This window comes from Cydia amplana, chromosome 1, assembly GCF_948474715.1.
Source record: "Cydia amplana chromosome 1, ilCydAmpl1.1, whole genome shotgun sequence".
Taxonomy (NCBI): Eukaryota; Metazoa; Arthropoda; class Insecta; order Lepidoptera; family Tortricidae; genus Cydia; species Cydia amplana.
In genome coordinates, this window is record NC_086069.1 from 27271623 (window position 1) to 27298774 (window position 27152).

Below are 27152 nucleotides of genomic sequence, written 5' to 3' on the forward strand. Positions count from 1 at the left end.
AGGTTAAATTAAACCTATACACACAGAAGTTAGTGTTACCTGTGTTGATATGATGAGTGGAGTTGTTGATGGCGGACAGGTCGGCGGTGTGCATGCGCGGCCGCGTCATGTTGCTGGCCATCTCTTCGCCCGATATGTTGTCCGCTGAGGACGCCTGCTCGGTTGACGCTACCGACACCTAACGAACGAGAAACAAAATTAGGGCCTTAAAATCTATGCGGGTAAAAAGGTTCACTGTTGCCTAATTCTGAAATCAATAGCCGTTGCGCGAAATACTTAGCCTTATTCATACTTATCTGTCGTGTCGCGATGGGACAGAAGGGTTTCGGGGATTCGTTAATCTGGCGCGTCTATGTGTCGGCGTCTGTGGCGCATCGCGCATCGGGTACAATTTCGATTCCTGATACGAGTATATAAGCGGACGGGAAAGCGTCCATAACCACTAAAAAACACAAAAGATCAGACGAGTGTGTATAGCTGTGTACACATCGTATACCTGCCGCGCCGCTCACCACCTTCAGGAACACCATGCAGGGCAGTACTGACCTGGTCCTGCGCGGTGGCGTCGGGCAGGCTGGGGGTGGAGTGGGACTTGCGGCCGCCGCGCGCGCCCTCGGCCGCGCCGCCGCTCACCACCTTCAGGTCGAACTTGCCCTCGGCGCCCATGCGGTACGAGTTGCGCCCGCCGTGCTCCCACCTGCCACAATAATACACATGGTAGACCTGATTTATCATGAGAACCTCAGGATCTGAAAATTGTTTGCAATCAGGAAAAAAATCAGAGAAATTACCATAATCGCTCTTAATTGACCATCAGTGGACTTATCTTTAAATAAGTTATTGGCAAAAATTTCATTTTTGGTACAAGCTTTTATCGCTGACTGTACTTTTCTTACGACAGATAACTAATACTCATCGAGACAATTCTAAATACCTCTAACACAATTAGGTTGCGTTGTTTCATCTCAGAGTTCCCATGGCCACCTCCTGTCTCCATCATCAGATCAGCTCGAGGGTACCATAATATTGCATTGTCACCCGACTTACATGTATATGCAAAATTTCAGCTCAATCGGAAACCGGGAAGTGGATCAAATTTAACTTGCAAGATTTGATTACAGACAACGGGACAGGTGAATCTAAATAATACTCATCGAGACAATCCTAAAAACTCCTAACACAATTAGGTTCCGTTGTTTTATCACAGAGTTCCCATGACTACCTCCCGTCTCCATCATCAGATCAGCTCTACGGTACCATAATATTGCATTGTCACCCGACTTACACACGTATGCAAATTTTCAGCTTCATCGGAAACCGGGAAGTGGGTCAAATTTAACTTGCAAAATTTGATTACAGACCGACAAACAGACAACGGTCAGGTGAAAGTAAATAAAAGCTAGTAAAAAAGCTCACGAATTAGGATCGCATAGTAGAGTGGATGGTGTACCTGACGTCCACCCAGCCGTTGTGCAGGTCGGAGGTGACGGTGCCCTGGCCGGGCGGGCTGCCGTCCTGGTCGCGCCACTTCCAGTCGGGCCCGCGCGCCACCTTGGCGCCGGCGCACAGCCCGCGCGCGCCGCGCGACCAGCGCCGCGAGCGCGCGCCGCCGCACGCGCCGCCCGCGCTGCCCGCGCACTGCCGCGGCGGCGTCTCGCACACGCTCACCACCTGCCGCACGAACACACACGATCTTATCTGCGAGCCTGGTAGCCACAATGACAATCGTAGATAGAAAACTTAAATAATGTATGGAAAACGGTCCCGTGTAGTGATGTGCCGTGGGGATTTTGCCGGAAAGAGGAATATTCCAATATGGGAAATTCAAAAACAAGAGAATATTGAACCATAAATTAAGTGAAATAAATTTTTAATTAAAGCTAGCTATATCGACAAGTCACTGCGTTTAGTAAAATAAAGTTGCCATAAACCGTAAAATGCAAAGTGGCTTCCCAAAAAAGAAACTTGGAAAGTGGGTTTGCTCACAATAGTCGCAGTTTGGATTTTTTTTTAAATTGACTTCACTTTAAGCCCCCGATGTGCCTGGATGTGAAATCTTAACGAAATCAGACCATTTAGAAATGTTCTCCATACAAATATAAAAATAAAAATTGAGATCGGCAAAAGATAATGGCTACACTTTTTTTTGGTAATGTAAAAGATTTCACAAGAACCCGACTTTGATACTCGTATGTATGTTTGTTATGTATGAGTTACTGGGTAAAAAACTTACGGAACTCCACTATTTTTATTAGTACCTAACTTATTTTGACCCTGATTTAACTGTGATGATTTGTATCGATTTTGTTGATAAAAGACGTATTATTGTAAAAAATATTTTATTTCTGCCGGGAATTATTCCCAGGAACTATGGGAAAATTCCCAGGAAGAATGGGAAAATTCCCGGGAGTATAGGGAATTTACTTAGGCGGATGAGATACAGTTTTTAATGATTTGAAAAAAAGTTTAAGCTAGGCATCTTAAGGGGCTAAAGGCTTGTTGACTGAATTTCTGATAAAAATAGTATATCTATGCACTATTTCTAAATTCCCCTATTTTCCCTTCATATGGGAAATTTCCCGGGAACGCTTCCGAAAATAATCCCACCTAGAGAGTTTTCCCGGGAACGGCACTACATCACTAGTCCCGTGCCTTTTCGTGGCATCTGTCATCCCGATACAGCTTGTCTTTTCGTTTTGCGTTTGTCGATATTCGATTATCATCGTGTCTAGGCCAGAAGTTTGTTTTTAAATTTTAGACTGAGACTTCCACTTGTACATAAACTCGGCTCGGTGGATAATAAACCGTGGGGTACCCTTAATTCGACAAAAACACGTAACAAAGTTCTTATTTAATTTCGAACAAAAAAGCAAGACTTAAAAAACAATAAGTTTTCAAAACAGACAACTTACAGACGAATGCAAAAAATAAAAAGAAATAAAAGCTAGAAAAAAGTTACAACAGAGAACCAATTTCACGCACGTATTTGGCCGACATTGAGCGAGCGAAGCGCGACGGCCGTGACATAAAAAGTTAACCCAACAATACAGTTAATTCATTTCACGAGGGCACTGACCGCTCTCATATAGAGTTTAATTTCGTTAAAACTATCCCTTTTAAGATGAATTAGGTATGTATCCGGTACGAAGAGCAGACTTTTTTCTGTCGTCTAGACACTAACGTTGTTAACATTTGGGTTACGAGTTACGACATTTTTAATGTACTCGTTAAGTTTGTTTACAAAACGCAGTTGTGTACTACAAACAAAGTTCATGGTGGTCTAGTACTGAGTAGCAGATGAAAGAAGATCCTAATGTTTATGGTAACCCAAAACAGAGCGTAGCTGCGTGGGGCAGTTGCATGACGAAACTCGATCCAAGACCGAACTCGACCTAAGATACAACACAGATTAAAGCAAGAAAGCAGAGGCAAAGTTAGTGCGTGTCTCTGCTCAGTCAGTATTGTACATACCTTGCCGTATATCTCGAGGCCGGAGAGCGACAGGTAGTGAGATTGTCCCGAAGCGTTCTTGCCGTTCTGCTGCACGCGCAGGTAGCGGTAGGGCGCGTCGGCGCGGAGTCGCCACGTTGCCGTGCTGCCCGGTTCTTGCAGTGCTTGCTCGTCGCTATGTGCCAGTAGGGTAGACCATGACATGCCGTCCGCGGACATCTGAAATATAAACCAATGTAAAGCCAGCCTATTTTACTAAAAATTAAGTGCACGATAACGAAGAAGTTGTCATACGGAGAGCTGTAGAATTTTTTATTTAACAAAATTTCACCCAGAGTACGAGTTTACACTCGGTAGTTTAAGGTAATTTTCTGCGAGAAGACCACACGGTGACCGCGACAGGACAAAATCTAAACAACTACTGTTTATTTGGCAAACCTGGAAGAGCCAATTCCTGAGCGCTGAGCGTCCATATCCTCTCGCATGTCGCAGCGTATAGGCTGTAGGTATAATCTGCAGGCCGAGATCGAGCGCTATAAACGCGCGTCTGTCATCGTTCGTATGCACGTTCAGCGGTTCAGGTGAGCGGGACAGCGCATCTTCGGCGCGGCCGTAGGGTAATTGGCGGCCATCTGAAGACCACACGGAGACGAGGGCATGTGCCCCCGGGTTGACCCACTCGGCGGTGCCCCCGTTGCTGCCGATGAAGTACAGGACGCCGTTCTCGTCGAAATCGTGCTGCGGAATTAACAACGATTTTAAGTAGCAAAAGGAACGGTTACTTATTTTAGAACATATGAGCGTCAAGGTCTTACGAAATGTTTCATGAAGAACTTATAAGTATCAAAGGCGTGTAATTTTGTATTGTCTATTGCAAAGGGCCTGTCCCGTTCAGAAGCACTTTGACCGTCACTATCTTATTGATGCTGACCGTACCACTGGCGCGCCACGGACTTGGCGAGGGAGCGAGCAGACAGACGGTCAGGGCTGCAGGTTAGAGCGGGACGGGGTATACTCACGTCGTACACGAAGTCGATCGGCGCCTCGGCCTTGATGCGCTGCACGAAGTTGAAGGTGGCGCGCTCCATGTCGTACCACTGGCGCGCCACGGACTTGGCGAGGAAGCGAGCTGACAGACGATCAGGGCTGCAGGTTAGAGCGGGACGGGGTATACTCACGTCGTACACGAAGTCGATCGGCGCCTCGGCCTTGATGCGCTGCACGAAGTTGAAGGTGGCGCGCTCCATGTCGTACCACTGGCGCGCCACGGACTTGGCGAGGAAGCGCTCGAGCTGGCGGACGGTGGTGAGAGCTTCCACCTTGAGGTTGCGGCCGGCGTTGTTGCTGTTGCTCGTGTCTTCGGTGCTGTCTTCGCTTGCGCGGACTACGCGTAGTCTGTTGGGCGAATTACGAGTGTGAATTTAAAGTTACAAGATAGACACCAGTTTAGTATACATACGTGCTATCAAAATACACGTTAAGATCCCATAATCGCTACATTATTAAAAAAAAAAAAGATCGTACTTAACATGTAGTTTAAATCCTGGTGCCGGAAATGTACAAAAACAAACAACATCGTTAAATCGGCGTATAACTCGGGCGGTATAAGGTACAGAGATTCTGGCTCTCGATGATCCGCTTGCACTTTCGGTACGAAGCCGAAGGCCGAACTACAGGAAAGATTGAAATGTTTCAAATCATCAAATGTGTTAAAAGCGAAACGTTTCACATATATCGGCTCCAAACCTGTAGAATAAGGCGTCAAATTAATGGACTCTCATTTAAAAAAAATGTGTATACCTGATCCGCTTGGTGAGGTGGTGCAGCGCGGTGGAGGGGGGTGGCGGCGCGTCGCCGGCGGGCGCGTGCACGGGCAGCCGCTCCACGGACTCCAGCACGCCCACCAGCCGCGCCGCCAGCGCGCAGCCCGCGCGGCTGTCCGTGGCCCAGGCCCGGACGAGCTGCTCGCGCGCCGCGTACTGGGAGGCCGGTTCTGCGCACGGGAAATGCAGGTCAGCAGCTGTTAATGTACGATTCAGATCGACCGGCTTGAATTGGGGCATGTCTCATCCATTCCATATATTATTTAAACGGCATCGGCATCGCGAGTACAAATGTGCTAGTTACAATAGATATATCGCTGGGTGAGAATACGTTTGTGCCATACGCCACTTACATTGGTTTACAGGAGAGCGAAAAGAAGCAAAAAAAAAATTTCTCGAAAAGGTTTACATTTAGGAAATATTGAACTCATTTATCATTTAGGCACGTTTACTATTTATAGTACCATACAAATATTGTGAATATAGTGATAATCATGAAATAAAAGCACTTTTATTATTGCCATATCCGTTTTAGATGAGTAAATGTTAATCGCACAGTGTATGATATGAGACAAAAGTTTTGGATATGTCACACTTTTGTGATAATTTTCTGGTAACAGAGTGTAATTATCCTATAGTAAAATGCGGATATGGCACAACATTTTTGAAAAATATGTTTTTCCAAAAACCGATAAGTGTCAATTATAGGATATTTTTTTGTTATTTTAGAAATCATTAAAAAACGTTTTGCTCAAAAATGGATATGGCACAAACGTCTTCTCAGCCGGCGATATTAGACCAAAATACTACGTATTTCATCAATAATTGTACATCGATATTGTACATAATTTCTGAATTCCCTTTAAAATCTTTGCTTCAATCATTCAAACGCTCATATGTTACACTCACCATTAGGTTGTTGTGACAGCACTTGCAGCAGCGCGGGCGCGAGTCCGGACGATTGCAGCTCGTAGGCGGACAACAGTTCCTCTCCGCATAGTAGCTCAGTTAACTGTTCTAAGGCTTCGTTCATTTCCTGCTGCCAGTCTTCTGAAATAATTCAATCGTTTAATAAAAACCTACGAGTCACACTGTCTGAATTTATTTGTGAAATAAAACAGCTGCATTTACTCAGATTTAAAAAAATATACCGGATAGCCAGAATCAGACTGGACAAGAATCTTTGATGAGACCGTCTCTCAATACAAATGGTTTTTGGTGATGGGAGATGCAGAAGTAAACACACGGCAGCCTCGTCCGACTAATAAATGATTTACGATTATGACACAAATCGACGGGTAAGATCTGAAGTCACTCATCCAATCTAGACAGGGTACTTTCTATGCGCATAGTATAATGCGGGCTTCGCTCGTCCGCTTCTGCTTTCATAACAAAATGTAGGGATGTCATGAAATCGATTCTTGGATATTCGCTAATCGTTAGCGGAAATCGTATAGACAATCGTATAAAATGGACGATTACGAATCATCCGTCAGGCCATAGAGAAATAAAGACAAGAGTGCTCACTCCATACATCAGTTCAGACTATTAATTTCAGTGTCTACATCTAGCATCGAGTAGCGGAACTATCAGTACTGCTACTTGACAATAGATGTAGCACCGACCGGAAAGTCTTATCTCAACAGTATAAGACTTTCCGGTCGGTGCTACATCTATCGTCAAGTAGCAGTACTGATAGTTCCGCTACTCGATGCTAGATGCTAAGTCTTTTTGGTACTAAAACTGATGTATGGAGTGAGCACTCTATGTATTTTTTTCTCTATGGTCAGGCATAGCCGGTCGCTTACTGGTGGGTGTGGCGGCGAGGCGCTGCAGCTGCGCGAGCACGGCGCGCAGGCGGGCCACGGGCGCGCGCGGCTGCCGCGTGGCCGCGCCCGCCAGGTGCCGCGCGTACAGCGAGCGCGCGCGGGACCCCACCTGAGACGATGTGGACAATAGGGATGACACATGTGGAATTTTATAACAAAATCTAGTAAAATAGATAGCAAACGAGCAATTTATCACAATAATGTGGATATTAAAATAAAATATTGAAAAATTACAAAAATACAGGACCTGAAAGTTTCAAAATTTAAGTTTTTTTTAACTTCCAATAACGATAAAAGTAAGGGTACCATTCGATTCCTTACATTTCATCCAAAAAAATATTGTATAGCAACTATATACATAAACGCAATATTTCACCGACAAAAACGTAATTTTCTTGTTTTGTCCATACTACAAGATGGGCGATGACGTCCCGGCCTCTGGCCGTTTTGTATAGCGCGTTTCGCGAGTGAAGTGCGACTGTCGGACTTTGACTACAATTTCTGACTTTTGTGTTACTTTAATGCAATGGGTCCCATATAGACATTTGATCCTAAAAACAAACCCGATCGATTGATACCATAAAAAAAATAGTCATGTAGCCTATTTATTTATATGTTGTACATTGAAATTGTTGTGCATTGAAGTGGCGTACTAGAAGAGAGGCCTATGCTCAGCAGTGGGCGATAGAGGGCTGATATGATGATGATGACATTGAAATTGTAGACCACCAATGGACTGTCCAGATCTGGCGAGTGTGCCGCTAACGCGTCATACGCCTTAGTAACTCAGATGTTTAAACTTTGTCGTTTTTAGTATTATCTTTGTATTGTAACTTTGACGTCTAATGGCGTTATTCAGAAACGAACTACGAGCCTCAATTTTCTATTAATCGTTTTCCTTAATCTGTCATTTTACGTCTTATGTATGTATTTGTAAGAATGGGATAAAACATTAGTTAGGTATAGTTAATTTTCATAAGGTCCATTATTCAACGCGAGAGGTATAATTGAGGCTTGTAAAATCTTATCAATAGGGGGGTAAATGCTTCGTCAAGACTCCGCGCAATGTACCCACGGCGAGTGAGTATCACTACGAATTGTACGAAGCGAGAGGTGCGATCGCGGCGACACACTCCCACCTGCCGCTCCTGCCGATGTCGTGGTCGAGCCCTCGTTCTTCTGAAAACCCTCCGAGTAACGTACCTGCGTCTTGAGCGCCTCAGTCTTAGCAGAGACTCGCGAGCGCCGCTGGTTAGCATTGTTCGCGTTATTCGATACTGTGGGTCTTCGGTCCGTCCATCCGCTTGCTAGTTCCGGCCCTAAAGAAGCATCTAATTAATACATGATACACAGCTGTAATTACAAATGTTATCTTTTAAAAGACACACATACGAGGATACAATTTAAAAGAAAACTGTGTTGAATTAAATAGAAGCTAGAAAACACACATAATTTAAAAGAGTTATTATGTTCTAAGAAATCTTTTCGTAAAAGTTCCGATCAAAATTGATACCTATCACTTTGAAATAAAGATCATAATCCTGTTGGGAATATAATATTTACCTCTATCTTATAATATTATAATAAAAACTTACCTAAAAATGTTTCAGCAGTGAAGGAATGTTTGGTCCCTCGGTTGGATTCAAATATGAACCCGGGTAGATCTTCTCGTAGCAATGTGGTTTGCTGTTGACCATCTGTGTTGTGTATTTGAAGCTCCTTTTCCCTAAAGTTACAAAATTGTGATAAATAAAAGTAATTCACATGCAAACATACAATTTTTTTTTATAATTTAAAAGAATATTTTGATTTTAATTTTAATGATTACAAGTACTGACGAGATGACGCAAATGAACTTATTGCATATTCTGATGGGTAGATTTAGTAGATTATTTGTTCTTATAAATATTATTTTAACATCTTAGAGTTACTTAGTCATTTCACTAACACCTTTAGTTTTAGTTTTTATGTGGTCGCTAAATCGGCTCTGCCTTTATAAGGGATACTATACTATACTTGATAATACTCACTTTTTGCAGGACAGAGACCAGTTCCCGAGTATCAGTTTGGTGTGTGACGGCTTGGACAATATCGGCTGTGGTACAGAGTTTTTCACTGAGGCTCTGGCTCTTTGGAGTTTGTCTATGAACTCGCCGCGGTTTTCTGCCAACAACATTTTAAAATCAGACAAGTAAATAGGTAGTAAAAAAATCCATAGCTTACCCCGCTGGCACAGATACTTTTTCCTAGAATCGTTAGCCGATATGGCAAGGCGGATCGTGAAAAGAGCCTCAATGGACCAAAGATCTATATAAGACTCATGATCACAGTAAACTTTTGGAGGGCCGCCTTTGTTTAGCAGTGGCCGGTTTCCAAAAGTTGCCACATGCCAGAGTTAAGTGGTAGTGGTCAGGGCACATTGCTTGTAGAACAGATGGCGGCTGGGGCGGTAAGTTTCTTGACTTACGACCATGTAACCAAGAACGCAGGCAGAACGGAGACGGCACCCAAGGATTCGTTGGAATAGGCCAGCACACGAAAGATCGTTATTGAAGAAAGGCTTACGTCCAACAGTCGTCGTCTTTTGGCTGATATTATGACGACGCTGATGAACTTTCATCTGATTTAATAAGTGACCTGTCACGTACGAACTCGAGTTGTCAGTCTGGTGCTAGGGGCTGCCGTTGGAATACAAAGCGGCCAGCTTGCCGTCTAGCAGGAACTGGAATCTTTAACGACGCAAATTGATATGCAGGGCAGGTCACTTAACTCTGCAGCTTACTGTACCTGTGTTGTCGGTCTGGTGCTCCGGGCTGCCGCTGGAGTACATGGTGGCCAGCTTGCCGTCCAGCAGGAACCGGAACCAGCCGTTGGAGCCGGTGCTGAGCTCGAGCGCGGCCGCGTCGCTCCACACGTACAGCGCGTCGCGCCCGCGGCAGAGGGACCACTCGCCCCACGAGTACGCCACGTTGCTGCACAAACTTGTCGCGTCTTCTGTTCCACCTAGATAACAATGTTTGTATTTTAAAACCCGTCTATGACTATGACGGGGTAATGGCAATACTAGCGTAAATGTTCTTTAACAAATTCGACCTTAATGATGCTATATTGAGAACTATATTGCACAGTAAAAAAAAATATATCCCAGATAATAAACATACAGTACAAGCGCCCCAATTTGTCAAACCGACCTGCCATTTTAGTAGAAAATTGACACAAAAACAGCTAGGATAACTGGGCAATAAATTAACCAACTCAGCCGACCAAAAATCCATCAAACACAGCTTTAAAATAGCGGAAACTGGACACGGGCGAGCAGGAAGTCTAATATTACACAGAATGTATAGCACCCTTCAAAAAATAGCAAATAAAATTAAAAGCAGAGATAGACAACAGGCGGTCTTATTGTTAAAGAGACATTAACGTTGCCAGCATATATTTTTATGGATATATTGACCGAATTGTAGCATTTCTATAATTGCTAGCATATACATAGTTATCAGAGCGTGGAATGAGTAACTGTGATGGAGCGTGTTTCCAAACTTTACGTCATTTAGGGAAAAGGATCCAACCCACACAAATCTCTCAATAAAATTTGCACATCTCGAAAACACACTTTTAAATGATTATTTTTTGAGAATGGATCTTTTTCGCTACACTACTTCCAATTATTGGTATTAAATTGTTAAGCGTTTTGTCTCTGTATTCGTTTGAAAGTTACCTTCTGTATCTGTGTAACTTATTTCAGTATCCTCTAAACAAGAAAAAGAAATTAAAAATACGAGTTATAATTTGGTTCTATGACAAGAAAATAAGTAACTTGTACAATACATATATAGGTACTGGCCTCTGGTTGGTGACTTACACGTGTACCGTGTGTACGTCACGTTTTATAAAATTGTAACAATTTCTAATAAAATGTGACGCCGTTCGCAGCGTAGGTACAACGTATCCCAAAGACCCAGGCCTTAAAGACGGCAACAACTCATAGCAGCGCATAACATTCATAACCATGAACATAATCTCTTATAAGTCAATAAGCCTTATAACTAAATTTCCTACAATTGACCAAAAATGTCGCGATAAAACTGAATATTCACTGCAGTGAGCTTGTCTTTATAAAAAAGAGCAAAAAAAACACAACTACAGGAACCTAATATAAATTCCCTCGCACTCTAATAAATCTATTTAATCAACATTTGAACAACATACCAGCTGCACTAGTCGAGTTGGCAGCACTCGCCGCCGGCTCGGCTGCCAAAGCCTCCACCTTGCTGAAGACGCCCAGCCTCGCGAACTGCTCCAAGTAGATGTCTGTGGCCTTCACCATCACCTCTTCGGCGATGCCAAGCACGATGATGTGACCGTCGTCGTCATCCTATAAGAGGTTACATATTTAGTCCGCGGTCTCCGGTTGACGCGTCACCGTAACATAGTATGGGAAAGAAGCTATTTTATAAAACGTGACGCTGTACATAGCGCACAGCCTCAATGGGAGACCAAAGCCTTAGGCAATTCACACACGCGGGGAGACCCAAAAATTACTAGTTGTCAACTGCGACTTACACGTTTAGCAACATAGGCGTTTACACGCAACAGCTTGTAATACAACTTCGGGAAGATACAAAATTATTTTATTAAATATTTGGATTTGTGTTATTTAAGTAGTCACCTAGTCAAACTACTATATAAATACATAATAATCTGAAATAGATGTCATTTACTAAAGAAAAAGTGACTGACCTCAAGTGGCGGAGGCCGGATTCGAACCGGCGTCTTCAGCTTACGCGGTTAACGCCGGATCTCTACGCTACCCGGCTAGTATTGATAAATCGTGTCATTTAGTTCATCGCGTCGCAATTGGCTTTTTTTTGGATTGTCCCGTGTGAGATAGGCCTTATAGTGATAAATTTTATGAAGACAGTTTAGAGATTTGTAGCCACAGCGAAGTGGTTATAAACACTTGTATTATTGATACACATATTTACAATTTCAATTTAGAATCCGAGTAAGAAATCTTTGAATCAACATGTAAGGTTATCCAAAGTCCCTAAGAGACGCGTTGTAAATATATAATCTGCGTTAAAATGGCGTCTTTATGTTAAAAAAGTAAGAATGCGCACCAATAACCGCCGTGGCCACTCAAAGAAGGCAAACCCCATAAAATGGGATATTCCCAACAGTTACCAAAAGCAATACAATAACTGATCTATATGGCATCTCGTTGGCATAAGTCACTGAGTTGGCAACTACTGGCAATCTCCGCTTCAGTGGAAAGGCAGCCTTAATCTCGCAATAAACCCAGTATCAAAACTCAACGCCTATATACTCAACCCCAAACTCAACAGGACTATAATCTACGAAGAAACAATAATTATTAACACATAAAAACACCAAAAACAATGCAAGTAAATTTCGATGGTGTGATGGTTTTTGTATATAAAACAGTGATGCGGAGGAAACATGATATGTACATAAACCATAATATCCATTATCGGTGCTTATTAGTAAACAGTACTGTGATGTATGTGAAACAGGTACGTAAATCGTTATTTCATATATAGCAATACAAAGCCGAGCAAATATGGGGTCAGCGTCGTACGATTTCAAATAATACAGTGCCAACCACTTAAATAGCCTCACCTATATATTGTGAGTATTATAATTATACGTGATTATTTTTATCAATATATCTTAAATTTGAATTGTACGCCATAACGTTTATCGAACGACACATTAACAAGTCCGAATTTGTCTGCGCGCGAAACGTTGTGGACGCAAGAGCTAATACGGGCCGTCCACATGAATAGCCTCAGTGTAACATAATCGTCCAAACCGTGCATTTAAGTTTCGCTTTCAAATTTATTTTATTATGATTAGATAATACAGATGGCATTCTATTAAGTACCTGCAGTAACGCGATAAACACAGTGTTTTTGTGACTATGGGACGTGGAAAAAACTTACAAGTTTAGAAATTGAAAAGGTTAATTTTTATTTAACTCTAAAATTATCCCATCGTGAGATAGCTCAAAAAATAGGTCGCAGCCCTAAAGTTATTAATAATTATGTTAAAAATAAGGAAAATTACGGCCACCAGTATAAAGGACGCACAAAATTTGCCACTACGGATCGTGAACGTCGACTTATTTTACGCACTGCTTCAAATTCCACCAAGACCGCCAGGCAAATAGCTAGTGAAATAAATACTAGAGCACCTCTCTCTACAGTTCGACGGATTATTAGAACATCATCCCACCTCAAACGAAAAAAAATCATGAGTAAACCTCCTTTGCGCGAACAACATGTGGCGGGTCGACTGTCTTTGGCTAAAAAGTACATGTGCTGGAAAACCGAGTGGCGAAATGTGATTTTTAGTGATGAGAAAAAGTTTAATCTAGATGGTCCAGATGGATTTAAATATTATTTTCATGACCTAAGGAAAGAACCGAAAGTACTATCACGTCATCATTCAACTCTCGGATCGGTGATGGTTTGGGGAGCAATTTCTTACTATGGTACTGTTGATTTAATTGTGGTAGACGGAAGACTAAATTCTGAAAAGTATTTAAATTTATTAAAAGAAACAAAAAGTAAGATCAGAAAAGTAATAGGTAGAAAAAAAGTGTTTTTTTAGCATGATAATGCTCCCATACACAAGTCAGCTATAGTTACAAAGTGGTTTGAAGAAAACCAGATTGAAGTTCTAGATTGGCCATCCTTGTCCCCTGATCTGAACATCATGGAAAATGCCTGGGGTTGGCTTTCTCGGCAAGTATATTACAACGGAAGACAGTTTAGTAATAAAGAAGAACTCATTCAAGCTATTTACACTGTTTGGGATTCTGTGGACGTTAATTACATACATTCTTTATATGAATCACTACCTAAACGTATTTTCGAATTAATAAGGTCTAATGGAAGGTATACGAAATATTAAACGAGAGTTTTAATAACTAAACAGTATCTTTTAGCATGTGAGGCTATTCAAGTGGAAGGGTCAATTTATTTGTTTGACGTTATTTCTTAAAACTTTGATTAGATAACAATAAATATTGTATTTACTATTACAAGGCTTCTTGTTTTATTTCATATTTAATGTTTAATATATATCTCCTTTTTATATTACTATGAGAAATATTAATTTTGTTGAGTGAGGCTATTCAAGTGGCTGGCACTGTATAATAAAAATATACACTTTAAGGAGTTCGATCGTAAGTACAGTCAGTGTCAAATAATAGTGACAGCCAAAGTGGTCAAAAAAATCGGATCACATACTTATTTCTATGGTAACAAAGGTGTGCTACGATATATTTGACAACTGTGGCTGTCGCTATTTATTTGACGCTGATTATACAACATTGCGACATAAATGGCAATATAAGTGGCAAAAATATGTCATTGGTACGACGCTACCGTATGCTACGGCTCTAAGTTACTGACCATTTTAATAACAATTAAATTTAAGGCCAATTAAATACGTTGTTGATTTTCAAATATTGGCTAATAATTGTTTTAGAGTAGGGTAGGGGTAGAAGTATCATAATCACCTTATACAAAATTTAAACCCGGCATTTAGTCAATAAAAACTTCCAATTTTGGCATAGATTTATACACACCATCACTAGTTATTTTTTTAAAAGCTACATTATAAAGTAAGTTTGAATTAAGCAGAAACGTCTGAAACGCGTTAGAAATAAATTAAAAGTGGAAAAATTAACTGTCTCGGGCGAGGCTCGAACTCGTAACTTTGGATCAATAGCCCATCGATTTGCCAAATGAGCTACCGAGACTCACTCGAGGACAACAGTAGGGCAGAGCGATGGGCTAGTTATCCAGAGTCGCCGAGTGAATTTTTCCACTTTTAATTTATTGCTAAGGTGGCTTTAAGCTCTGTGTTTATACACAATCATCCTGCTTTTGTAATAATATCATACATTTGACATGTGGGTTAAGTATAAAAACAAGCTTTAATACGATGTCAATTTTCCGGTCCACCACGGCAAGCCGCTATTTGTTAGAGCGAGAAGTCGGATACTCTAGCTTCAACGTAAGACGGCTAGCCATTACCGCCCCGCACAAACAAAGTAAAGCGGTTAGATCGGAGTGTCGGCGACTATGATACTTGTACCGCTCGGGCAGTAGTTAGAGCCTTAGGCGCACACTCGGAATCATCACACCATCGGAACATTACCGCCGGCGCGCGGATATAGCGGCTGCGCAGCGGCCGCGGCTGCGGTCGCCGGGGGCCCACCTCGCCCTATACACACAACCGCTGTACTGACTGCACTTAACTCACTGGTGGACTTTATGTCTTTGGAATAAGGCCTACGAATCGTCAGTGGTACTAACAGCCCATACGCACTTGCGATTGTAACTGCGGCAAGTTCGATTTTAGTATGCATCCGCCCGTGGCATGCACTCAACCGCCAACTTACAGTATTGGACAGCCGTCGCGGTTGCGATCGCAAGTGCGTAAGTAGCCTAATAGCAGAATACTTTACTGATAATGGGTAGACCTTATCTCGTTGCTATAAGGTTTACGAAAGGTCAACGATGGTGCTTCCACCACCACAAAATATTGAAGAAGTTAGCACCCATTCACATTGATAGAAATCGAAATTAAATTGGCTGAAAATATTACCCACATTAGCGATATCCTGCCTATAGATGGTCAACCAAATCTTGTCAGTTAAAAAAGGCGCGAAATCCAAATTTTCTATGGCACGATATCGCTTCGCGCCTACATTTTTCAAATTTGCCGCCTTTTTCTACTGACAAGATTTGGTTGACCCAGTATATATGGCATTTAACGATATGAACGTTAGAAACAATGTTATGCCTGTAAGAATATTGACTTGGATATACGTACATGAAAACTAGATTTATATTACCTCACGCGCGGCATACTACACAAAGAAAAGTTCCTGTGCTAATGTATCTACTAAAATAGTTTTAAAAACAATTAGTATAAACAGAAAATTTCCGAGACGTCGCATGAATCTGGGCTACGGGTCTGTTGCAAGAGAATAACCAACCGCGTCGTGAAGCATAGCGGCGATGATGGTGGCTACTGTTAGGGTGTGTTATCTTACCACGTTGTCCAGTACGGCGGCGATGAGCATGGTGAGCGCGGCGGCCGTGGCGCGGGGCAGCGCGCGCAGCAGGCGGGCGGGCGTGTAGTGCACCATCTTGCGCACCAGCGACAGGCACGCGCGCCGCACGCTCGCGCCGCCCGCGCCCAGGTAGCGCGCGCAGAACACCGGGATCAACCGCCTGCCAACCAATATTTCTAAGTCAGGGCACAGAATAACTACTACTACCGTACAGAAAATTCACTCCTTCACAAAAGTCAGGTTTAGGTATAAAATTACACCTATATCGCCGCATGCAAGCAAAATTGAAACTTATAACCGCGCACGAACCGTGAATCTCCTTTGCGCGCCGCAGTTTTATGACCGAGCTGTGAGTGTCGGCACGGGGTTATCACTTGACAAGTTTTTATACCTATACCCACTGATTTATTGTTTTAAAGATAAATATGTAGGAATTACTAACGTTGATTATGTAAACATACATTTTTTATCCGAAGATAGCATGTCTGATTCTCGCGGAAGTAAGTTTCGAAGCCATTGTGTATTTTCAATTTTGCGCGAGCGCCATGTGACACGACAATCGTGCGCGCCGAGCGGCAGCCCCCTGCTATACGCCTGTCCGGTGGGCGCGCCGGCCAAATGTACCTAAACTGCGGAGTGAAACCCCCCTGGTCAGGGCACAGAATAGTACTAGGTACAGAAGGTTCACTCTATAACAAAACGCGTTAATTACGAGAGATATAAGCGCAAGCGCGAGCAGGCGTCCGTTCCGTAGTGGTGCGCGGCACCTACGATTGCTATACACCAATTGCTGTGGGCCGCATGTACTTGTAGCGACGGGACGAAATCGCGGAGTGAGCCTCGCCTGGTCAGGGGTTCTCAAGGTGTGGTACACGAACCCCCAGTGTTTCGGCGGCGATCGTAAAGGGGTTCGCAACAAGCAACAAGTACCTATAAACAGTCTTTCTTATATGCAGGGTGTTATCCTATTTTTTTGTGAAATTGATTAGGGGGCGCGGGGAAATAAGTTTGAGAAAAACCTGATTTACGTAAAAATACAACCTTCTCAGTAAAGCGTAAATTTTAAATTTAGAACATGCTCAAAGGAGGATGTGCAGATTTGTATGGACACTGGCCTATGAACCAATAAGAATAAGCGACATACCATTGGAAAGGTTTTTTACTCCATTTTTTGTATGACGAGACTTGTCAAATTTCTGTTTAAAAAAAAATATGACAAAAAAACATAAGAAAACGAATAAAAAACTAAAATATCGTGACACCAAATCATCCACAATAACAAAACCTTAATGATCTGCGACACAGGAACTTAGTATCGAAATAGTTATTTATTTTACAAGGGGGCAAAGTTGTTGTTTAACCGCTCGTGCTAATATTGAAACCCGAGCAAGCGAGATTCCAAAATTGAACCACGAGCGTAGCGAGTGGTTCGAAAAATGGAATCTTGAGCGTTGCGAGGGTTTCAAAGCACGAGGGTTAAACAAAATTTGCCCCCGAGTGAAACACAAAATTTTTCACCACACCAACCCGAAGCAAATATTAAATGTAATATATCAAATAAAATCAAACCAAATCAAATCCAAATGAATGTTATTAAATATTTATTATCCAAAATCATCATTTAAAAGTCAATTCTACCAGCAAACATAAGAAAACAACTCAAAATTAGCATTTGATTACTTTGCCTCACATGTGAATAAAATGCAACTTTGCTATCAGTTTTTGAAGTGCAAAGTAAGCCTTTCCGAGCTGGTGTGGTGAAAAAAACTATACAGTCACGTTTAAACTCGCACTACTTTTTGCGGTAATAACTTTTTTCACACAAAGATTTGGGACTATCTGCCATAGTAAAAATATTAGAACTTAGAATAAGCTATCCAGTGACATATTGCTTGTCCTTATTGGTCATTAGGCCAATTTGCCCACCCTCCTTTTCTCAGAATTTTTCTTGACTGCTAGAAAGTCAACTCACAGTCAGCCTACAGAACGGTCAGTAAGATCATTGATTAATGACCACAAGATTTAGTAGTCCCTCGTTGGGCGCCATTTCTAAACTAATCTTGAATTTATTATTTAATATGGAGCGGTTGCGGTAGGCAGCTTATAAATTTAAATAACTTTGCACTATTTACATCACATAAATCAATTAATAGATGTTATAAGTATAAATAAACGGTGACATGATTTCGTATCATTAGCCCCACGTTGGGCGCCATGTTAATTTTGAATTACTTTATAAACTAATTAATCTATCAACAACACCAACCTAGAATAATTTAGCTTGGGCTGCTATAGTTACTAGATTGATACTCACTCTAAATAAATAGCAGCCATTTCTTTGTCTCCGGTCTCAGGAAAGTCTTCATCGTTGGAAAATGTTGGTGAATCCTGGTTGCCGACAACCAGCCACTCTCCGGGGCACTGGAGGATAGCGGCCACTTCTCTGTGACCTGAGTAAACAAATAAACAAATATAACTAACAGAAGCAACTACGATGAGACACAGACAGAGGGTGTTTTCGGCTAATATCACGTATACAATCCTCAAAACCCCTCGCGTAATTAATGGACGCACCCTTATGCCCATGATATTGGCTGTCGAGTTTTTTGGAGTGGATGAAGGTGCATAATGATTGGTTATATCCTTACGAACATATTAAATATTTTTTCGTATGTTCAGTTTCGAGAATCTTAAGATAGAAGTTTGAGATCACTCACGTGACCGCGCTATAGTATCAGAGTACGCTAAGTTTCATGCCAAGTACGTTAAGTGTGGCGCTCAGATGGGATATATTATATATTGCATTATCATTGCCAAGAGCACCAAGTCGGTACAAACTTAGATTCATCGGCGTCTGTTTAACTCTAACGCGTCAATGGCGATGTCAACCATCCGCCCTTCCCTAATACCCCGGCCACACACTCAACGAGTGGCATGGGAAGTAGCGAGGAAGGTTGGCAGAGTCGTAGTGTGGTATAAAGTGCTGACATATGTACCTTGATCGTGTCTCTCTCTGGCCTTGTCTAGCGGTGTCTTGCCGTCCTCGTCGCGCAGATCAGCATTAGCTCCGTAGCGTAACAGTACTTTAGCGATGGCCGGCCGCCCGAAGCAGGCCGCGTAGTGCAGGGACGAACTGCGCTGGCCACGGTTTACGTCGGCTCCTGTCAAAATTGCAAAGATAGATCATAAGATATGGCAATTTAATGCGGGGTCGACCTAATGGTATCCTGGCTAGTAGGCCTAGCACAGGAGCGGCGCGACAGTATCTCGACACCGATAGACTAACCGCCTTTTTCTGACTGTATTAATTATAGAGGGACGAATGTACTAATGCTAGGCCCACTGTCAGCCTGGAGCAATCGATAACACAGTTTGCACGACCAAAATGTTGCACACTTGGGCTTTCAACTGCAACATGATGATTTTTAAGAGTGATTGGAGATACCTATCCTGTAACCATGACAACGAATGACAAAAAAATTTGATCGAGGCCATAAGGACCATCATTCGACGCGTATAATTACACTTATGAGTAGTAGTTATTATAAGATTGGTGTCACTATCACAGACAACACTCACCCTTCTCGCACAGGAACTCGACCATCTCCTTGGTGCCGAAAGCCGCGGCCCAGTTGAGCAGCGTCTGCCCGACGTCGTCGGTGAAGTTGACGTCGACGGCGCCTGTCGACACGGCTGCCAGCAGCGCGTCCGTGTCCTTCAGGTAAAAAACAGCAAGCATAAGGACCCTTCTCTATGGAAAGCCACAAATAGCAAAACATTTGTGAAAATAACATAGCATGGCTGACGTGACGTTTTTTCCTGCACAACCTTCGTTTCTCTGTTGACTAGGACAATAAGTAGGTGAAGATCTTTTCAATACCCATGTCATATTTCTTTTCTAACATTATTAAACAAAGTCCCCTGCCGCGTCTGTCTGTCTGTATGTTTGCGATAAACTCAAAAACTACTGTACGGATTTTTATGCGGTTTTCACCTATTGATAGAGTGATTCTTGAGGAAGGTTTTGGTGTATAATTTGTAAAGGAATTGTGTAAATTCGTTGAACTACCCGTGCGAAGCCGGGGCGGGTCGCTAGTTTCTAATAACAGTTACAATTATTACATTATACACATGTAAATAATATTATAAGACACAATGTACCTTGCCACGAATACAGTCGATCAACTGGCGATGCGACTTGTCGCCTCTTGCGCCCGCTGTCGCGCTGGAGCCTTCGCCCCCTGCACCACTCTTGGAACCGCTGGCCGCGTCGCCATTCCTGTTTGAGCCACTACACAAAAAATAGACACGTGATATGTAATTATACCGTGTAGTTCCAAAGTAAATTAATTTATCCTCTAGCTCTAGCGAATTAACTTCAATGTATTTATTTTTTATGTGATAGGCAGCAAACGAGCAGACGAACCGCCTGATGGGAAGCGGTCATCGTCGCCCATGGACATAAGCAACATCACAGGTGCCACATAAGCGTTGCCGACCCTTGAGAACCCTAAATACCCGCTTCTTGAAGAATCCCATCAATTGTGACGGTAACTAAGATGGCGGCTTTGAAAATTAAAACATCACCATTAGTCAACACTTCGTTAATTTACTTAATTATATTGTTTATGTAACACTACGTTACACAATTAAATCGTTTTTAACTGGAAAAGTCTACAACCAGGGTGATAGTGAAAATAATTTTAAATTATTCTAGTGTACTAACGTCTGTATAGCATGTCGGCCTTCGCAGACCAGCACCAGCAGCAGGTCCACCAGCCGCATGCACTCGAGGCACCAGCGCTCGTCGGCCTGCACGGCCGCCTCGATGGCCGAGCACAGCTCCAGGCGGACTAGGTCCTGGGATACAGAAAATATATGTTAATTAACGTTGTCGTAGACAGCAAGCTTACAAAATTACAAGGTCTCTGAGTAGAGCGTTAAAATAAAAATTAATCATTATGCCAGATTAATGACGTTTTTTCAAGTCGGTCGCAATTAAATGTTAACTTGTAGCCTTATCGAACTAAATAATAAATGTCAATTCACAGACCATAAATTGAACTAGAAAGTAAGACAAAGTTTGACACAGCGAATATTCATCCTTCGCGTGTCTTCTTTAGGTGATTTGTTAGTCTTTTTATAGATGAAAATCGCTCGGTCGCGCTCCCTTTGACTCTTTCCATGCTGTTCTAACTGTCGTTGTCTAAATGTTTCTTGTTACAATATATGCATGTACAACATTATTGCGACATAATGATTCGTATAAACTTACCTAAAGTTCTAAACGTAGACGCATTCATAAATTGTTCTTATGACGTCATAGTCAAGTAGGTATGATAAAATCGACTACTTAGAAATTAGGACCAGTTATTTGTTTAAGAAAAAACATAATTTGTTTCTAAATCATATGAGAGTCAGAAAAAGATCGTCAACACAATGTTAGTCTCGATCGAGTTAGTTAATTCTAAGTTGCCACGAGTAATTAGCCTCAATAGCGGAATGTTTCAGTCACACCTGGCTGCCTGATCGGTTTTTCAACAGGAAACTAGCGTGGACCAATATAGGCAATTAGCCGGTCAATCTAGGCGTGAATGAGTCACGCCTCTTTTTCACAACATACTTAGTTTTACGAGTTACTAACTACGGGACTGTAAATGCTTATTTTTAAATGACATTACAGGTAAACAAGCAGACCCCAGGGTCCCTGGAGCCGTGTCAAAAAGCCGGGACAACGCAAAGATGATGATTACAGGTAAACTGGATATTGACTTAGAATATTTGTATTTATTTATGCAATGTATTATTTCCTCACAAGGCGGCTCGCCGGTCTGTATGTCGTATTTCAGATATAGTTGGTCAATAAAACCAATTTGTCAGTCAGTAAGAACCAGGAAAACTATACTCATCCTTTTCTTTTGGGTGCTAGTACTAGTGTAAGACAAATATAGTATGATTCTCTCTGTCTATATTTGAAATGAGACAGTCCTTTGACAAACTATAACTATACATACGTGTGTAATCTGCGCGGAGCCGCGGCACAGCGTGGACAGCAGGCTGACGGTGGTGGACACGGAGGGCGCCGGGCACTTGTCGTCGCCGCTCTCGGTGCTGCCGAGCCGGCGGACCAGCTCTTCAGTGAGACCTGCAGGAATAACTATACATACGTGTGTAATCTGCGCGGAGCCGCGGCACAGCGTGGACAGCAGGCTGACGGTGGTGGACACGGAGGGCGCCGGGCACTTGTCGTCGCCGCTCTCGGTGCTGCCGAGCCGGCGGACCAGCTCTTCAGTGAGACCTGCAGGAATAACTATACATACGTGTGTAATCTGCGCGGAGCCGCGGCACAGCGTGGACAGCAGGCTGACGGTGGTGGACACGGAGGGCGCCGGGCACTTGTCGTCGCCGCTCTCGGTGCTGCCGAGCCGGCGGACCAGCTCTTCAGTGAGACCTGCAGGAATAACTATACATACGTGTGTAATCTGCGCGGAGCCGCGGCACAGCGTGGACAGCAGGCTGACGGTGGTGGACACGGAGGGCGCCGGGCACTTGTCGTCGCCGCTCTCGGTGCTGCCGAGCCGGCGGACCAGCTCTTCAGTGAGACCTGCAGGAATAACTATACATACGTGTGTAATCTGCGCGGAGCCGCGGCACAGCGTGGACAGCAGGCTGACGGTGGTGGACACGGAGGGCGCCGGGCACTTGTCGTCGCCGCTCTCGGTGCTGCCGAGCCGGCGGACCAGCTCTTCAGTGAGACCTGCAGGAATAACTATACATACGTGTGTAATCTGCGCGGAGCCGCGGCACAGCGTGGACAGCAGGCTGACGGTGGTGGACACGGAGGGCGCCGGGCACTTGTCGTCGCCGCTCTCGGTGCTGCCGAGCCGGCGGACCAGCTCTTCAGTGAGACCTGCAGGAATAACTATACATACGTGTGTAATCTGCGCGGAGCCGCGGCACAGCGTGGACAGCAGGCTGACGGTGGTGGACACGGAGGGCGCCGGGCACTTGTCGTCGCCGCTCTCGGTGCTGCCGAGCCGGCGGACCAGCTCTTCAGTGAGACCTGCAGGAATAACTATACATACGTGTGTAATCTGCGCGGAGCCGCGGCACAGCGTGGACAGCAGGCTGACGGTGGTGGACACGGAGGGCGCCGGGCACTTGTCGTCGCCGCTCTCGGTGCTGCCGAGCCGGCGGACCAGCTCTTCAGTGAGACCTGCAGGAATAACTATACATACGTGTGTAATCTGCGCGGAGCCGCGGCACAGCGTGGACAGCAGGCTGACGGTGGTGGACACGGAGGGCGCCGGGCACTTGTCGTCGCCGCTCTCGGTGCTGCCGAGCCGGCGGACCAGCTCTTCAGTGAGACCTGCAGGAATAACTATACATACGTGTGTAATCTGCGCGGAGCCGCGGCACAGCGTGGACAGCAGGCTGACGGTGGTGGACACGGAGGGCGCCGGGCACTTGTCGTCGCCGCTCTCGGTGCTGCCGAGCCGGCGGACCAGCTCTTCAGTGAGACCTGCAGGAATAACTATACATACGTGTGTAATCTGCGCGGAGCCGCGGCACAGCGTGGACAGCAGGCTGACGGTGGTGGACACGGAGGGCGCCGGGCACTTGTCGTCGCCGCTCTCGGTGCTGCCGAGCCGGCGGACCAGCTCTTCAGTGAGACCTGCAGGAATAACTATACATACGTGTGTAATCTGCGCGGAGCCGCGGCACAGCGTGGACAGCAGGCTGACGGTGGTGGACACGGAGGGCGCCGGGCACTTGTCGTCGCCGCTCTCGGTGCTGCCGAGCCGGCGGACCAGCTCTTCAGTGAGACCTGCAGGAATAACTATACATACGTGTGTAATCTGCGCGGAGCCGCGGCACAGCGTGGACAGCAGGCTGACGGTGGTGGACACGGAGGGCGCCGGGCACTTGTCGTCGCCGCTCTCGGTGCTGCCGAGCCGGCGGACCAGCTCTTCAGTGAGACCTGCAGGAATAACTATACATACGTGTGTAATCTGCGCGGAGCCGCGGCACAGCGTGGACAGCAGGCTGACGGTGGTGGACACGGAGGGCGCCGGGCACTTGTCGTCGCCGCTCTCGGTGCTGCCGAGCCGGCGGACCAGCTCTTCGGTTAGACCTGGAGGAATATTTGTTTGTGAATCATATGTGAAAAGTAAGCATCCCAAACGAGTGTTGATAGTGTTAAATACTAGAAATAGGACAGATATATAAAGTGTTTTAGTTCGTGGCGCGGCGCGAGCGAAGCGGTCTTCGAATAGGGTATTCTCTTACAAATCAAATCAGTTTTTTTTTTTGAATTGTCAAACGATTGGCTAATATGGAATTTATATGAAACATTACACAATGTCGTCCCGGTCAACTCACTTACTTTTTATGTTTCCATCCGATTTATTAAATAGAACTTGTGTTTAAAAATAACTGCTATCTATGTTTTTCTAATAATTATCTGGTGTTTTATTTCATGAATGGTGTGAAATAATTTATTTTAAATATGTACAGTCAAATATCCTATTAGCACCGCCCTATAAGTTAGCTATATATAGTGTAGTACGTATGTATAGTACCATGGTCCGCTAGAGGCGCGGGGTCGGCGTGGGCGCGAGCGAAGCGGTCCGCGAGCGAGGCGAAGCAGCGCAGCGCCGCGTCGGCCACGCGCGCGTCCGCGTGACGCAGTAGCGCGGAGAGGGACATCACCGCGTCGCCTACGCGCTCCGAGCCCGGCTCCATCTTGCCGCACACCCTGTATAACAATAAGTTCGTATAATATCACAAAAATATATCAAGTGGATGTGATATTTGGATCCGGGGTAATGCCGAATCCTGCACTACGAAGCAAGAAGTCTTGGGTTCATATTTCATAAGATTGCGGGTCACTTCTGGATGAGATTAGCACATGACCGGGACAAGAGGCGTACTAGTAGAGAGGCCTATGCTCAGCAGTGGACGATAAAGGGCTGATATGATGATGATGATCCTGGTAAAGGCATTTGTGTGTTTATTATGGATATTTTTCCTGGTGAATGTAATCTTTGTATATATAGATATACGCAAGTATGCATTTATCTATATAAGATGTCGTCTAGTACAAGCTTGGCTTATTTTGGGGCTAGGTCGACTTGTGTAAAATTGTTTTATTTTTATCTGTGTAAGATTGTTGTTTTTTTTTTCTTTATGTAGAACATTAGTAACCTTGAGACGACGGCCATGGCGGAGTGCAGCGTGTCCTTGTGCACGGCGGTGCCGTAGTGCGTGATGAAGTGCAGCACGGCCGGCAGGCCGCCGCCCTCCCACACCGCGCCCGCCTCGCGGGTGCACACCAACTCCAGCACCTGACAACATTTATCAGAGTTAAGTACACAAAGAAAAGTTGACATCGTTGTCGCTAAGTTGTAACGCATTGACCTGACGGCGTAAAGAGCAAAGGCGAACCGGGAGTCATTACATCATGTGTATAGGTTATAGGTTATAGGTATTCGCGGGCTTGGTTTCCGCAACTCGACGTCATATTATTGCGCCTATTTTGCGTGATGGGTTGGCGGCCTATTCCTGCCAACCCAGCTCTACCAGGAAGCCTAGCAGACCCTTGACGTTGCCGACGACTTCTGGGAGCGACCCCGGTGAGCCGAGGTGTTGTGCCCGGTATTCTGCCACCCCACTACATCATGAGTAGAAGCGAGAGGTTCGATCAGGGAGTGTCACTGACACGCGTCGCACGAGTACTGAGTACTGACCTTGATACATTGTTCGGCGAGATCTTTGCTGGTGCGGTTGTTTGGGTCCACGGTTAACAGGCGGCTGCAGATTGCCTTCACCGCACCCTCGATGGCTACGATCCGACGGGTACACTCCGCTACAGACAAATCAAAATAAACAAATATAACAGGGCATTGCTGCTGAAATATAATACTCAGCTAACAACGATACACACGTCAAAACATAATAAAAGAAGAACTTACATTTAAAATGTATAAACAAAATGTTCCCTAGGTCTTTGTTGCTAGGCAGCTAGGCCCAGAAGGCTGGCTGCATATAGGTATGTTGTGTTTATGTGCAATGCCTGTATGTTTGTTTTGTATATCTATGTGTGTAAGTCGCATGAAATAAATATTTTTGAATTTTGAAATTGAATTGCCCCGCTGGAGAGCAATGCTAATAGAGAGATAGTGACTGGCCTGCTTAAATAGACTAAATTCACCATCACGATAAATATAAGACTTGTATTATGATAAGGTAACCATAACAATTGAAACTCAAATGAAGTCCTCTTTAGTCTTTAACTAAAAGTAAATTTTTTCTTACATTAGGCAATTACTTGCCTACCTAACCTTACGGTTATGTATAGTCTATTTTTTTATTCCGTAGACTAAAATGACATGTTATGTTATGAATAAAAAAATAGACTTTAGATAGGTAATAATAAGAATTACTTAAATCAATTTTTATTTCAAACAGCGTGGGATTTATAAAAGACTACCTATTTTTTTTTCTTACGACATTATGACTTTAGACGTTTTGAAATCATAGTTTCCAGTTAGTAACCACAGCAACTCTTATTAATATGTAAATATGACTAGACTCAGCCTATACTGCATAAATTATAACCGTTAAGGCAACACGCGGAATGACTCGAAATGACTCATCTATGTTTAGTTTCGAATACAAACAATGCGATGTGACTAAGAGCATTGAAAATGTGTATTTTTGTTGACAGTCCTTACTCAAATTACATCATTATACTTATTTCGCAATACACTTAATAACTGACTTGTTATGAGCCATATAGCATGTCAAATTATCAATTTCCGAAATAGGTACAACACAATACTTCCTGTCTAGTCACCACTTAATAGTTTTAGGACAAGTTCATCATAATCTTCCTCGCGTTGTCCCGGCACGCCACGGCCACGGCTCATGGGA

At 43.9% G+C, this 27152-nt stretch overlaps 1 protein-coding gene across 1 annotated transcript in view; it reads right to left on the bottom strand.

Moving 5' to 3' along the window:
* LOC134651775 (E3 ubiquitin-protein ligase Ufd4) overlaps positions 1 to 27152 on the bottom strand; it is a 46066-nt gene that overhangs the window by 15449 nt on the left and 3465 nt on the right. Inside the window, exons 4-28 of the mRNA XM_063506885.1 lie at positions 25967 to 26085; positions 25425 to 25564; positions 24800 to 24975; positions 24221 to 24351; positions 20944 to 21077; positions 20379 to 20508; positions 19797 to 19932; positions 19214 to 19378; positions 18532 to 18667; positions 16197 to 16377; positions 15296 to 15361; positions 11315 to 11480; positions 9890 to 10105; positions 9133 to 9265; positions 8698 to 8828; positions 8306 to 8421; positions 7082 to 7211; positions 6183 to 6323; positions 5251 to 5443; positions 4470 to 4845; positions 3889 to 4188; positions 3472 to 3669; positions 1451 to 1671; positions 547 to 697; positions 40 to 178 (exon numbers count right to left, since the gene is read on the bottom strand). Coding sequence (XP_063362955.1) covers positions 40 to 178; positions 547 to 697; positions 1451 to 1671; positions 3472 to 3669; positions 3889 to 4188; positions 4470 to 4845; positions 5251 to 5443; positions 6183 to 6323; positions 7082 to 7211; positions 8306 to 8421; positions 8698 to 8828; positions 9133 to 9265; positions 9890 to 10105; positions 11315 to 11480; positions 15296 to 15361; positions 16197 to 16377; positions 18532 to 18667; positions 19214 to 19378; positions 19797 to 19932; positions 20379 to 20508; positions 20944 to 21077; positions 24221 to 24351; positions 24800 to 24975; positions 25425 to 25564; positions 25967 to 26085 — 4125 coding nt within the window. The remainder of the gene's footprint in view (positions 1 to 39; positions 179 to 546; positions 698 to 1450; positions 1672 to 3471; positions 3670 to 3888; positions 4189 to 4469; positions 4846 to 5250; positions 5444 to 6182; positions 6324 to 7081; positions 7212 to 8305; positions 8422 to 8697; positions 8829 to 9132; positions 9266 to 9889; positions 10106 to 11314; positions 11481 to 15295; positions 15362 to 16196; positions 16378 to 18531; positions 18668 to 19213; positions 19379 to 19796; positions 19933 to 20378; positions 20509 to 20943; positions 21078 to 24220; positions 24352 to 24799; positions 24976 to 25424; positions 25565 to 25966; positions 26086 to 27152) is intronic.